At 45.0% G+C, this 13,735-nt stretch overlaps 1 protein-coding gene across 1 annotated transcript; it reads right to left on the reverse strand.

Moving 5' to 3' along the window:
• Positions 1-1,199: 1,199 nt before the first annotated feature.
• Positions 1,200-13,275, reverse strand: TBC1D25 (TBC1 domain family member 25). The gene is made up of 6 exons (XM_020797651.3): positions 13,039-13,275; positions 8,186-8,295; positions 5,602-5,756; positions 4,607-4,731; positions 3,900-4,088; positions 1,200-3,602 (listed from the first exon to the last, which is right to left on the reverse strand). The coding sequence occupies exons 1-6, from the start codon at positions 13,141-13,143 to the stop codon at positions 2,229-2,231; spliced, it is 2,058 nt and encodes a 685-aa protein (XP_020653310.2). The 5' UTR covers positions 13,144-13,275; the 3' UTR covers positions 1,200-2,228.
• Between the last annotated feature and the right edge of the window lie 460 nt (positions 13,276-13,735).

Consider the following 13,735-nt stretch of genomic DNA (forward strand, 5'->3'; position numbering starts at 1 on the left):
ATCTCATGGTAAGGTACAAAAGTATCAAAAATGAACCAAATCCATGACATCAAGTTCCAAAATTGATTTTTCATTGGTTTGACATGGAATGACCCCTTTGCCTTAAAAAGAAAGTTGAACCCAAACACCAGAAATTAAGTAAGCAGACAGTATTTCTAAGCAGAATCTTGACCATTCCACAGACAGGCAATAACCATCTACTTATTTGATCTAACTGGTAGAAGAAGCAGAATGAGGTATTTGAGTAGCAAAATGGCTAACCCAGAAAGATACGCAACATACCCTTCTGCAATTCAACAACATTTTTATCACCTTTTGCAGCATCTCTTGCTCAGTTATTCCCAAGGCAAAAACAGAGAAGCAGGGTTCTCCTTTCAAACGATCAAACCGGGTCACATTAACACCAGGTCATAAATGTTTTGGCTCCCAGTATAAACCAGAAACAGCTAGAATAGACAGTCAGGGAGTCAAGATGCTTCTTTCCCCCCTTTTATCAGGAAACAATCTGCCACACCCTATGTGGACTACTGTTTGACATCAGATGAACACATAGCTCTAGAAAGGGCTTGAGTTTCCCCCTGCCTCTGTGATACAGCGTATGTTGCTACATGCTCCAGCACGATTCTGCCCTACAAGCTAATAATGCACAGAGAAGCCATTGTTAAGAATCTGGCAAGCTGATTAAATTTCTGCATTGAAATAGGGGAGGCCAGCTAAGGGGGATAAGGCCAGCTAAAGGAATGGGGGAAAACGAACTCACCTGACCAGACACAGGCTCTTCTACAGCAATTGTATTTCAAACAATATGTTGGCCATAGAGATTGCTAGTTAGGCAGAAGCGTTTGAATTAAGACACAAGCTACTGACCTACCCATGAACATATCTGTAAGAGCACTAAGGCATCAGGACACCTCTCACCTTCCCATGCCAGTTTCTTTTTTAATAGACAGTTGACTTCTTTCCATAACTAGTTATTAAAAAGACCATTGAGATGGTCAAATTCAAAAAAAGAACCTACCTGCCTTAAAAATCAGCTGGTAAGGGCAATGGGAGGATGTTAGCAATCTGTTTCTAAACACATCCTGTGTGTTTTTATCCCCAAGGCTGTGACTTCATTTGTTAAAAAAAACCAAACCAAAAGTTTATGCTCAAACAGAAAAGCAGTAACGGACAGAGAAAAAAATCTAGTGAAAGTAAAGTGCTTTAAAAACAAAACCCAAACTTGGGTCAAAATATTTTACTAACTCAGCATAAAAATCAACGTTTGGAAAGGGGGCACCTGTGTTGGTGCTTTTGCCAAGCACAAGCTGCCACCCTAGGGAGAAAAAAAGACACATCAAGATTCCGCATTAAAAATGCTTTTGGCAAACATGCCTAGAACAGAGAAAAGCACTGGTTCCTGAGCAGAGGAGAGTAGAGATGGGCATGAACTGATAGTTCAGTGTTTCAGTGAAGTTCATTTCCTGGTTGAACAGCTGATTTGCCATTCCACGCCCTGCCTCCTCCAGCAAGCGCCCATTCAGTGGCAACACCCCACCTAGCCCCCTCCAGGTGCTGCCATCAAGTGGGCACCTGCTGGAGGGGGCAGGGTGCCGAATGGCAAATCAGCTGTTCAGCCAGGAAACAAACAGTGCCAAATTGCCAAACCAGCAGTTCATGCCCATCTCTAGTCAAAGGTTAATCTTGGCCAATCAGCAACCAACATTATATAGCAGGCTTCCATAACCTGGCTCCCCCCAGATGTGTTGCGCAATGACCATGAGTCATCAATCAGGACGATCGATATTAGAGTCTGCACATCTAAAAGGCACCAGGTTGCTGAAGGCTGTTTAGGAGGACACAAGAAGTTAAGTAGGGTAGTAGACAGATGGAAAAATGCATAGGAGAAGGGGGAAAGAGCTATTCCAAAGGGCAGAACCTGGTTGCTCCAGGAAAGATCTTCCCAGGAAGATCATTAGCACTTGGAAGGGTTGGAGGCACAGAAGACAGGTGGGGCATCTATGCCAGGGTATTTGCACAAAGAGATAAGTTAAAAACAGAGTACATTGGATGCAGAAGGTGTATTCATAGTGACCACTCAACTTAGCTACTCCAGATTGCCTTCCAGGAAGTCCTCTGAAAAGCTATCATCAAGTTGAAGTAAGTATTTTACCAGCTACCCTTCTATACTGATGTGTGCACCACAATGGCAGCAGGGAACCAGTCCCCATATATCATAAGGGAGGGTGTCATGATGTGGCAGGTGAGTCAGCAGCTGCCTCATCCCCCTCCTCAGAGTCCCAGACTTCAGACTGCAGGTAATTCGCAAAGAGGGCCTTGGCGCGGTGAAGGATCTTGTTCAAGTTGTGCCGGCGGACCAGGCGGTCAAAATGCATGGCCAGCTCATTGTAGTCCATATTGTTCTTGATGATATGGTCTCGGTGCTCCAGAAGGATGGCGAGGCACAGGAAGAGCACAAAAGGGTTGCCTTTACCAAACTCCTGGGGAGGTGGGAGGCTGACCGCTGTGGGAGGAGTAGGAGGAGCAGGAGGGCTGCAGGAGGAAGAAGATAATGTGTGGACCACCAAGTTCCCCTTCTCTTCCTCTGACTGGCTTTCCTCACTGCCATTGCTTGAGGAGGAGGCAGAGTCTCTCGAGGGTGGTGTCAATGCCCGGAGGGATGGTGCCGAGAAAGACTTGGCCACATTCATGGTCTGGATCAATGGGTCCTGTTCACCGCTGCACTCCACCTCCTCCTCCTGGTCCATTGAGTGTGAAGATTTGGGTGAAGGATTATCCTCCGAACTGTCCTCATCATGAGTGCTGTAATACTTGAACTCACCAAAGCTAGACTGTTTGATAAGTGTCTTCTCTTCAGAAACTGGCACTTGGCAGGGCTGATCCCCACCTGCCTCAAAACTGCAAGCTGGGCGTAACATGTGTCTCCTTCGGACCGGCTGGCTGCTGTCACCAGGCTTAGCCGGTGGGCCCACCAGCTCCACCTCCTTCTCAGGAGGATCGGGAGGGAAGGAGCTCCAGGTGACCTCCAACATGCGCAAGGCATCCTCAAAGGCAAACTCCCGTTTGAGTTCCAGCAACAACCACCGATAGCAGAAGAATAGGTCATCAGCACCACGAGAGAGGAGGTAGGAGTAGAACTCTGGGTCAGAGTGGCGGAGAAGAAGCTTGAGGTGGGAGAACTTCACAGACATGACTTCCCCATCTACCTGGAAGTTGCCCTCCAGGCGTTTCATGATACCACAAAAGCAGATGAAGGCATGAGCCTCATTGTCCATAACTGCCAGGATGGGGGAGGCAATGTCACTCATGCCCTGACAATAGGAGATCTGTGGGTGTGTCACGGCGTAGGTGGTCAGCAGGTCATGGAGGGCTGTCAGGTGTGGGTTATCATCCGAGCCAGCATAATAGGGATGTGTGCGATCTGTTCGTAAAACATCCTTCAACACGTTGCTGCGGATGAAATCCAAGTCTTCGGGGTTGGCTCGGGCTTCCCATTCCCCCTTCAGCTGCTCATACTCACGTGTCTTCTGCTTCATATAATCCATGCGCTCTTGACCTGTCAACCCATCAGGATAGACGTTGAGCAAGTATCTCCAAACCACCTGCAGGAGACAGGAAGGACTCAGCTCTGGAAATCTTTCTTTTTCCACCAACAGTGAGAAACTGAAGGAATAAACTATGCCCCTCAGATGGTGACATGTAGCCTATTTATTTGTTTGTTTTATATGCTGCCTTTCTCCCGATAAGGAGGCCCAAGGACTACCAGGAATGACTCTGCCAGTGACCTAAGAAGGCCAACAGGTTATAGCCTCAGAAAAGCAGGAGGGTGACAGGAGGCTAGTAAACCCAACACCCATCCCTCTAAGCAGAGTACTGATTTCCAGAATTCCTTCTCTCACCTTGCGCAGTGAGGGCTCAACGCCACCATGGAAGATACGAAGACGTAGTTCTGCAGGCCTTGTCAGTTGTCCTTCATGGTTTAGGAATGTGTGGAACTCTGAGTCACTCAGTGGGGGCTTGAAAGGTTTGACATCTTCCCCATAGGACCAGCTGAGAGCCTGTTGGACCTTTGATAGTGTCCTGCCCACCTGGCAAGATATAAAAGAGAAACAACCTGCACTCTGTGTCTTATGGAAAGAAGGCACAAGACCAGGCATTCCAGCTGTTCAATGTTTTATCCTTGTTGTTCCATCATGGCTTTGGAATCGATGCTGCAGTAAATTATGAGTAATAACAGCATAGGAAGAGGTCCACAGGGTCAAAATTCAATGCCTTTAAATAAAGACTTAAAATGATTTAAAGTCATTTTTAAAATTTAAATTGTCGGAAAAAAACTGATTTTTAAAAAATTTAAATCGTGATTCAAAACCACTCTGGAAGGAGAACAACTATTCTGACTCCAGACAGATCAATTGATGAAGAATCTGCAACATTTCATGGTTCATGGACCACATTAACCTGGAAAATAATGGTACTCTGACAATCTGATTCCTTTCCTCTGCCACTTTGTATCTAAGAAACTAAGTTTTTACTGCAAGTTTGTTTATGGAATACCACATCAGGAGCATTTAAATTATCAGAATGAATTCATCCCCTTGAAACCTACCTGTGAAATGATGGACTGGGTGAAGGGCAGGGCTGCTGCTGCCAGAGATCGCCTCTCCACCAGCAGCAGGTCAGTACTGATGACATCCTTGGGGCTGATGATGTCCCAGTCTTCTAGCAGGGGGCCTAGGAGAAGATGGCAAGGTGAGCCAGTTTCTCACACCCAGCATCAAACACTCCCTCAATCTCACATCCCCCTGAGGATCTCACAGGGTCAATGGCACTGCATATTAAAAAGTGCTGCAGAAAGGGCGAAAGGAAGAGAAGCAAGTCTACATACTGTATATCCCATTTTAAAAAAAGAATCAAATAAACAAATGAAAAGTGAGTTCTACGACCTGTGTAAGCCATGCAAATTATACATTCTCATGTTTTCTTGTTCTAAATAATTCTGCTACTGCTACCCAACATAAATATGTTTCGAAGATAACATTTATAGCTTAAATGAAAAAGGCAGCAAAGTAATGAAATAACAGTTAAGTTACAGGGGGCTGAATTCCACTCTCTGTACAAAAACTGTGCACTCTGGGCGCAAGTTACAGACGTCCTCAGAAGTTTTGGCTTTTGCATCTTGCAAGCAGGAAGGAGCAATGACCACACTGCACTCTACAAAAAATATTAGTAACATACAGCTCTAAAGTGAAGCAAGTAATACACAATCACACAAAAAAAGGAGAGATGGACTGGAAGACACACTCAATTTCTGGTCTTCATTCCTACAACTCTCTTTCCTTAGTATGACTGCTTTTCACACTACGTATACCTAAGATATTATTCATTGACTTGTACATTCCTGCTTTGACACCAATGAACGTATGATGTCTCTAAAGGAAAAGAAATATTGGTGGAAAAGGCAGGGGAACTGAACTCCTTAGCAATGTCCACTGCGAGAGGAACCAGGAGGGGATTTCTTAGCTGTGTAGGATGCAAAGCAGATGGGCAAAGGCTGAAACTCCTGGCTCTCACAGTCGAAATAGAGGAGGACCAATTACTCACTATCTTCTGAAGGCTTGATGTCAATCTTGAGCTGCAAGTAAGGCTTGGAAGCTGCAGCAAAGGCCATGCCCAGATCCCAGTCGGACATCAATGGCACATATGTTTCTTGGCTTTGCTTGTCTCGGCCCAGGTAGCTGATGACAAAATTCTTCTTCCTAAGGTGGGTAGAAAAAAAGGATTTACATTACAGGCAAGGTCCCATGGAGTAAATGCCCTGGATGATATGGTTTTCGACATTGAAATCTGGATGATGGAAATTAGGTATAGTCTTTTTGTGTTTTAATGAAATAAAAACAACATGAAAGTGAAAAACAACATGTTTTGTGAGCCAGCTACAGTCGGCTGGTGGGAAGGAGCTAAGTGCCAGGGTGGGCAGGCCCCCTCAGCAATGGCAGAAGAGTTGTTGGCTTTGGAGGAAACACCTGAGGCAGACAAGGGTGGAGGCCCTAAACCCACCCCCAGAGAAACAGCTGTAGCTGAGGTAGATATAGAGGCGAATGAGCAAGGAGAGGAGGAACTGGACATTTGGGAGGATGCCTGGGAGTTTTTGTCACCTTCGGAGAAAAGAGAAAACAGTCTGCCAGGGGAGATGCTGAAAGGAGCTTCTAAGAGGCCTGCATCTCCGGAGGACGACTGGCTTATCTGAAGGCAAGTTGAAAGCTGAAAGATAGAAGCTCCCAGGGTCAGCCAGTGCTGCACAGTCTCTTCTGCTTGCTGGACGCTGTGCTGGGAGGCTCGGCTGGCAAAGACTATTTAACAGCCGGGACCTTTCAACCAAGATGAGCTGCCATGGGAGTGAAGTAACTTCCTCTGGGCTGGGACAGAATATTCTCTCAGCTCTAGAAGGCCTGGAAGGATAGGAAGCTACCCATTCCATCCCTGCCACTTGGGGCTAGAGGCCCCATCCTGCAAAGGACTACAGAGACACTGATTTTCTTTTCTTTGTAGGCTGAGTCCAATAAAGCTTAACTGATCACCAGTACCTGCTGCCTCATCATGGATACAGCGGCTGGGGCCACTCACAGGGTTCCTGAGCTAATTCCCAAAAACAGCCTCTAAAACAAGACTGGTTTGTATTAATGAAAGGTGAGTGCATGAACATTGCACATTCTTTTGTGTTTCCCTCTTTTATTTAACACTTTTCTCATATTCTTGGGATTTTTTTTAGCCAATAGTGTCACAAGGTTTGCTGGTAGCAGCCATTCTGAATTTCTGGGAGGGGGAACAGATGGCATTTTGAAAGAGTAAAAGGAGCTGGATTGGTAGAAACCCTGTGAGGAGTTGCTCTTTCTTTACTTCAGTCATTTCTTGTGGATGTGCAAGCTCCAAGGATGGGACTTCCTTATCTTTTGGACTACAAGCACCAAGAAGTCTGGTGAAATTGCTCTGGCCAGAATCTTGAGGGACTTTAGTTTTAAAAGAAGAGCACCCTCTCAGCTGCTTCAGATAACTTACAGATGCTGAATAAATGAGAAAAGATCAGAAAAGATCACTCCATTGGTGGCTTGCAAGGCTGTATGCTGATGGAGACGTTGCTGGGAAGGGCTAAGTTCTGTAGGTGCTACAAAGCATTAGGGGTACCATAGTTCCCTAAGAGGCACCTTGTATGGAGAATTATGGTAGAAAGACTACAATATCCCTAATGCTTTGCAATGCCCATAGAGCTTAGCCCCACTCAGCCGCTCCCTCCATCGTCATACGGCTTCACACCTCAGCAATGATTTTTTCTCCTTTATTCAGCCTGACTCCAATAAAACTAGTGGTCATCTACTAGAGCTGCTGGATTTAGGCCCCCCTTTCTCTCTCCAAGTGAAAGGAAACAGTCCTAAACCCAATGTGGTCCAAGTGGCCACCCACTACCATGATGGGGCTTTCTCCCTCTCCTATTCTGCTGCACAGAACTTACTCAAGCCCAGTTCTGGGACACAGAGCTCCATCTGTGCAGCAACACATATCAATGCAAGTTCTTTTCATAATACAGTGGTGCCTCGCTAGATGATTACCTTGCAAAACAGTTAATTCGCAAGATGGGTTTTTTTTGGGGGGGGGGACCATTTTTTCACAAGACGACAATTTTGACAGCTGAGTCCGCGCTTTGCAAAACGTTTTTTTTTTTTTTAAGGACAGTTTTTCCAAGATAGCGATTTTGACAGCTGGGTCCGTGCTTCACAAAACGGTTTCTCTATGGGCGATTTTCGCAAGACGACGATTTTTCCCCCATTGGAATGCATTAAATGGTTTTCAATGCATTCCAATGGGGAACCACATTTTGCAAGACAATGTTTTCACAAGACAGCGATTTTCGTGGAACGAATTAACATCGTCTTGAGAGGCACCACTGTATGTGAAAAGGGAATTCCTATGTTAAGTATGCATGGTGGGAGATACATATGTGCCTGTGTTCAGGCAATATTCATACTGTTCCCTACACCAAAGCCAGATCTGTTATTTCTGAAACAGTTTTGCTTCCATTAAACAGAAAAGAATAAAAGTAACCCGAAGTCAAGCCAATCGAGCCTTCGAGAATACATCAAGCCTATCTGTTTCCATCCCCCTCTCCATGAATCTGCTCCCTGGGACTCACCCATTGAGGTCAAAGGCCCTGATAAGGATGTGCTGCAACACGTCCAGTGAGGTGATCTGTGGATCCACAGCAAAAGTACGGAACTCAGGCTGAAGGAAGCCTTCACATTTCTGCAAAGAGTACACAGGGTAAAGCAGGGCCAGAAAACCAAAGCAGACAGTCTTCATAATCTACAGATACCAGAACATATGTTCTTGGAGAAAACACTCATACAGTTCTGGTACAAAACTTGCACTTTCAGTCTCCTTTATAATAAGTAGAAGGCTGCAGGTGGATCTCAAACCACCACCCCCCACCCCTAAACCAACCACCACAGCAACAGATATGTTTATACTGTGACACTGAGGGATACCAAGTGATTGGCAATCTTTTTCTAACAAGTTTGGGAAGGATGTTTTAATCCCTACCACCACCACCCCAAGCTGAAATCTGAAACCTATCACCCTGGAGCTGATTCTGCAGTCCTGTTTTGGAACTTGTTTTAAACAACACATTACAACCTGTGCACATGGTCATGGATTTTAGGACTTTTATGTTTCTTCTGCACCAGTTCTATAATGCCCAGCTTCATAAAGACTCCTGTGGATTCATAAGCCAGCTTCCCTTCATGAACTGCTGTAGTCTAATAAAGGTATCACCCACTCTTGCCTTCTGCTATCTAGGAATCATTCTGCCCACAGCACAAATAGTGCTTTAAAGCGGGGATGGAGAACATGTTCAGATACTGCTGGACTGATATGAATTTCTTTCTAAAGCATTGCAAGGATTACACATGCCTCATCCCTGATTTAAATACTATTTATATAGAAAAGATACATGCCGAATACTTTGCAGACCAGATGATAAACTATAAGATGTAACATTTTTCTTTATGTAGCTAAAAATTTAAATGAAATATCCTAACATATGCTATGATAAAGGGAATCATTAATAATTCTCTAGTTTCTACATACTAGGACACCAATGAGATATTACTATAAATAAAATACTGTAATGATGTTATATCAGCTTACGATGCTGCTGTCACAAACACACATTTTGAAGAAGAGGGATAGCTATTTGTATGTACATATGAAGCAAGCTGCACTGACTCTGCAGTCTAGGTTCTTAACCTTTGTTACTCAGATGTTTTTGAACTGCAACTCCCAGAAACCCCAGCCAGCACAGCTGGTGGTGAAGGCTTCTGGGAGTTGCAGTCCAAAACTCCTGAGTAACCCAAGGTTAAGAACCAGTAGTCTAGACCACTGGATCCCAACCTTGAGTCCCCAGATAGCATTGGACTACAACTCCCCAAAACACTGGTCAGCACTGCTGGGGGCAGAGATGGCGAACCTATGGCATGTGTGCCACAGCTGGCATGCGGAGTCCTTTCTGCCAGCCATAAGTCACCAGATCGCTACTCCCCCCTCCCACAGCCAAACCTGAGAAGGCGGCTGCAACCGTGGTGCTGGTGCCCGGACAGGCAGTTGGTCAAGATCTGGAGCGGCTGGTGCTCGTGGTGGATCTGGAGTGGGGTCTCAAGGCACCTTCGTGTCTGGGATTCCCCTTTTGTCGCTACTTCCGGTTCTGCCACCGCTGCGGCCCACCGCCCCCTGTTTTGCTTTTTTCTTCCACTTTGGGCACGCAAGCCCAAAAAGGTTCACCACCACTGGCTAGGGGTAAAGGCTTCTGATAGTCCAAAAACATCTGGCAACACAAGGTTGGGAACTACTGGTGTAGACTGGCCAAGAGGTAACCAAACTCCCTACGTTTCCTGTAACGACAGATGGTGGGGTGGCACAAGCCTTGTGAAATTGTCTCTGTTACTGTCTCTTCACATGTAACCCTTCAAGACGGGAGGGAATAAAAATGGCATTTGGCATGTTTTGTGTTCCAGGGTGGATAAAAATCAGTATTTTTTTCAAAAACCAAACATACCCTGTTGTGTTGACATAAACAAGACCACCACAATCTGCAGATCTTATTGCGCTCTATAATCTGACTGACATTATTACATTCCTAGCCACATTAGAGACACTCACATGAACTGGAACAGTGATTTCCAACTCACGGTCAGGAACACTACTATGCATATTATGTATCCTAGCAAATCTAATTATAATTCAATGGATATACTTTCAAGTAAATAAGGAGCTGATGATTAAAGTTCTAAGTATCTTTTTTTTTAAAGAAAGAAGCCCCACTGAACTCAGAAGAACTTAATCTCAAGCATTTTAAATCAAACTGTCCAAGCAATACTTTTGACCAGTATTAGACCGAATATTGCGTATGTTCCCAGTAGAAAAATGTGGAGAGATATTTACTTGACATGTAAAATGCAGATATGTTTACTGTCTGTAAGAGCAACAGAGGTATAAAGATTGGTAAGAGAGGCAAGTATGCCTTAACTGTGGAAAGAAGATAGGAATCAAGATTCTGATACAGCTTCAATATATGACTGTAGCTGAACTATCCCAGTATACTTAAATAGTCCCTGCCCTCTGGGGAGCAGGCCGAGAAGTCCCATTTTCACTGAAGTCTCCACAGCTGGCAATAAGCTCCTTATTACAAAGGGTGGAAAGCAAGCCAAGCAGCTCCCATTCCTTAATGTAGAAAAAAGAAAAACAATTCAGAACAATTGGCCCATCATAAGGTGTCTTTCATGCAGCTAAAGCTGATCTCCTCCTTGGAAGAGACATGCTTTCAGTCACATACTTCCTGAAACAAAGGCAATTTGATCAGCCCAAGCTTAGGGACTGATCATTGTGGGACTGAAACACTGCTCTTGTCTGCCATCCTATTTGTAACATCCTCAATTGCCAATGGTTTGGCAAAGCACCCAGTTCATCTATAAACTGTTGACATACAGTATGGTCACTGAAAGAGATTATATGTTTATTTGTCTGACACTGACAACTATCTATGGCCAAGTTTTCTATAGTAAAATGACAATTTGGACCATGGCAACATGGATAAAGCTTAGAATTGTTCTTAAGTACCAAAGATGACACCTACAGAACAAAGAAATGGGAATGGGCACTCAAAATAAGACTCCTGCTCACAGGCAAAAATGACATTGAAAATTCATGTTGCTGGTGAAGTAATCAAATTAGCCTGGCAGCTACAGAAACCAGTATTAGCATCTGAAAAGCACCTCAACAATTTTAAGTTACATTTGCATGATCACTGAAGATGAATTGGAGCAATCAACATAGTCAACAAGCGTAAATATTACTTCAAATTAGGAAGTCACATTTCACGTTTCTACTCAATGCTCTAGGCAAGTTAATACCTCTGTGCACATCTCAGTTTCTTATTCATGACTAATAATACCAGTAACCTGTTTTATTTATTAGTATCCACTTTGCTGAGCTATCGTAATGCTTTAAACTTATGACAATGAGTGGTAAGCTAGATTTTAAATCAGTAATGAAGCTTCTTGGAATGTCCAAACCATGGCTGTAATCAGCTAATAAAGAGGAGAAATGATAATTTGAACTGTGCTTGCAAATTACCTTTATTACAAACACCATTTGACACAATCGTTTGACTAAGCACAGTTTTATCTATTGCTGTGCATCTGGTTGATTCCAGCAGATGTGAATGAAATTAGTTATGAACTTAATAAAACAAATCCTAAAAAACAGAAGCAGTCAAGAAGGCATCACTCACTGCTGAAATGGCAGAAGAAATTGGAACCTGGGTGTATGGACAATGTTCTAACCATGACATTATAATGGTGGTCTTGGAAGGTTATTTTGAAATGAAAGAACTAAAAATACACATGACCACCGAAGACAAATCACGGCAAACTACCGTGTACACTGAATTTTGTTTTACACAAACTGTTAAGGGATGAACAACCTTAATTCTTAATTCATCCCATTTCTTTATTTTCATGTCTGCAGAATTGCCATCTGAGCAAATCAGTACATGTCAACACACAATCCATTTTACCAGAAGATGAATTCACACAACTATTTTATTAAAAGTCATTCATTCATTCATTCATTCATTCATTCATTCATTCATTCATTCTATTTGTATATTTCCTGTTTTAGTGCAAAGTACTACTCTGGGCAGCTGACAATAATATATTAAGCTCAATACATCTTCCCCATCAAATCCCAAACAAATCCAATATAATAAAACATCCCATAACAGACATACTGATGGACTGCCAGTAACATGCTCATAGTAACTGAGGGAGGAGAATCTCTCTCAAGCTTACACTTACTGAGTAAGTGTTAAAAAGAGTAGTAGCATTCCGACCATAACATGATTCAAAATTCACGTTTCTGGATAAATTTAAACCCCCACGTACCTGCACAAATATCACAAATAATATCATGATTGAGTTGATGGCTACAATAAATATGTTGTATATACAACCAGTAACACATCTTACTGGGGAGAAGAGGCTACACCAACTGGTCTATCACTTCTTTCTACTGATTCTGCCGCAGGGAAAGGTCTCCACCCACTTCTTTACCCAAACTTCACCCAAATAGGCTCATCCACTTGGCTCACCCGCCTTCATTCAGTACCGCCACCACCTCTTAAGTTTTGTAAACAGGACGCTACTGGACTTGTTCTGGCGACGGTGCCTCGGATTTCGCCTGCTGTGATAGCGCCTAGCATTTAAGGGCAAGAGCATCATTCGACAAACGGGACCGGCGAATACAACCGAAGGCATCAGGGGACCCCCCCCTCCTAGCCTCTCCCAGGTCCCCGTGACATCACCGTTCCGCTTCCACCACCCTGCGTGGATCCAACCCCTGTCCCCCTCTGAAGGGAAACCAGGCACCGGGACCTCGGATCGCGTCCCGCCCCGGGCCCCCCCACCTTCGGCCCCTTCGGCCCCTCACTCTCACCTTGACCCGCACCCGAACCACTTCGTGTTCCTCTTCCTCCGGCGCTCCGCTTCCAGGGCCAGCCCCACCTGGAGCCGCGGCCGGGGCCCCTCCCGGGGATGCCATCCCGACTCCCCGCCACCTTTCCTCTGGGGGGGGGAGGAGGCGCCTCACGCCAAGGCCGTTACAGGCCCCGCCCCTCCCCACGTCACCCGCCCCTTCAATTCACCGGCGCTCGCGCCTGCGAGGGAGGGAACAGAAGTGGGGGAAAGGGGGGGCTGCTTCCGTCACGTGACTCCTCCTCCACGACTTCCGCCTTCTTCGCTCAGCCGCCTCCGGCATGACGTCATCGCGGTAGGTCTGAAACTGCTATTTAAATCAGCGGAAATGGAGGGCGCGGGAAGGACGGCCGGAGCGATGACGAAAGAGCCCACAGGTCACAAAAGGGTTTTAAAACAGCAACGGCCGGCTTAAGCGGAAGCGCAGTGCTTTCTGGGATCGACAGTCCTGCCCGAGTTACAGACATACTCGTCCTATGATTGGTCCGAAACAAAAGCATCCGGCGGAAGTGTGTCTGTCACACGGGAACTCTAATCCGAGGGGTTTCCCCCCTTATTTTGTTTTTGTCTTTCTTCTCTGGAAAGTGAACCTCTTGATCCTAACAGTAGGAGGGAAAATATGTTTAAGTGACGTCACACTGGCACGTTTTGCGAAGGCA

This window comes from Pogona vitticeps, chromosome 2 (assembly GCF_051106095.1).
Source record: "Pogona vitticeps strain Pit_001003342236 chromosome 2, PviZW2.1, whole genome shotgun sequence".
NCBI lineage: Eukaryota > Metazoa > Chordata > Lepidosauria > Squamata > Agamidae > Pogona > Pogona vitticeps.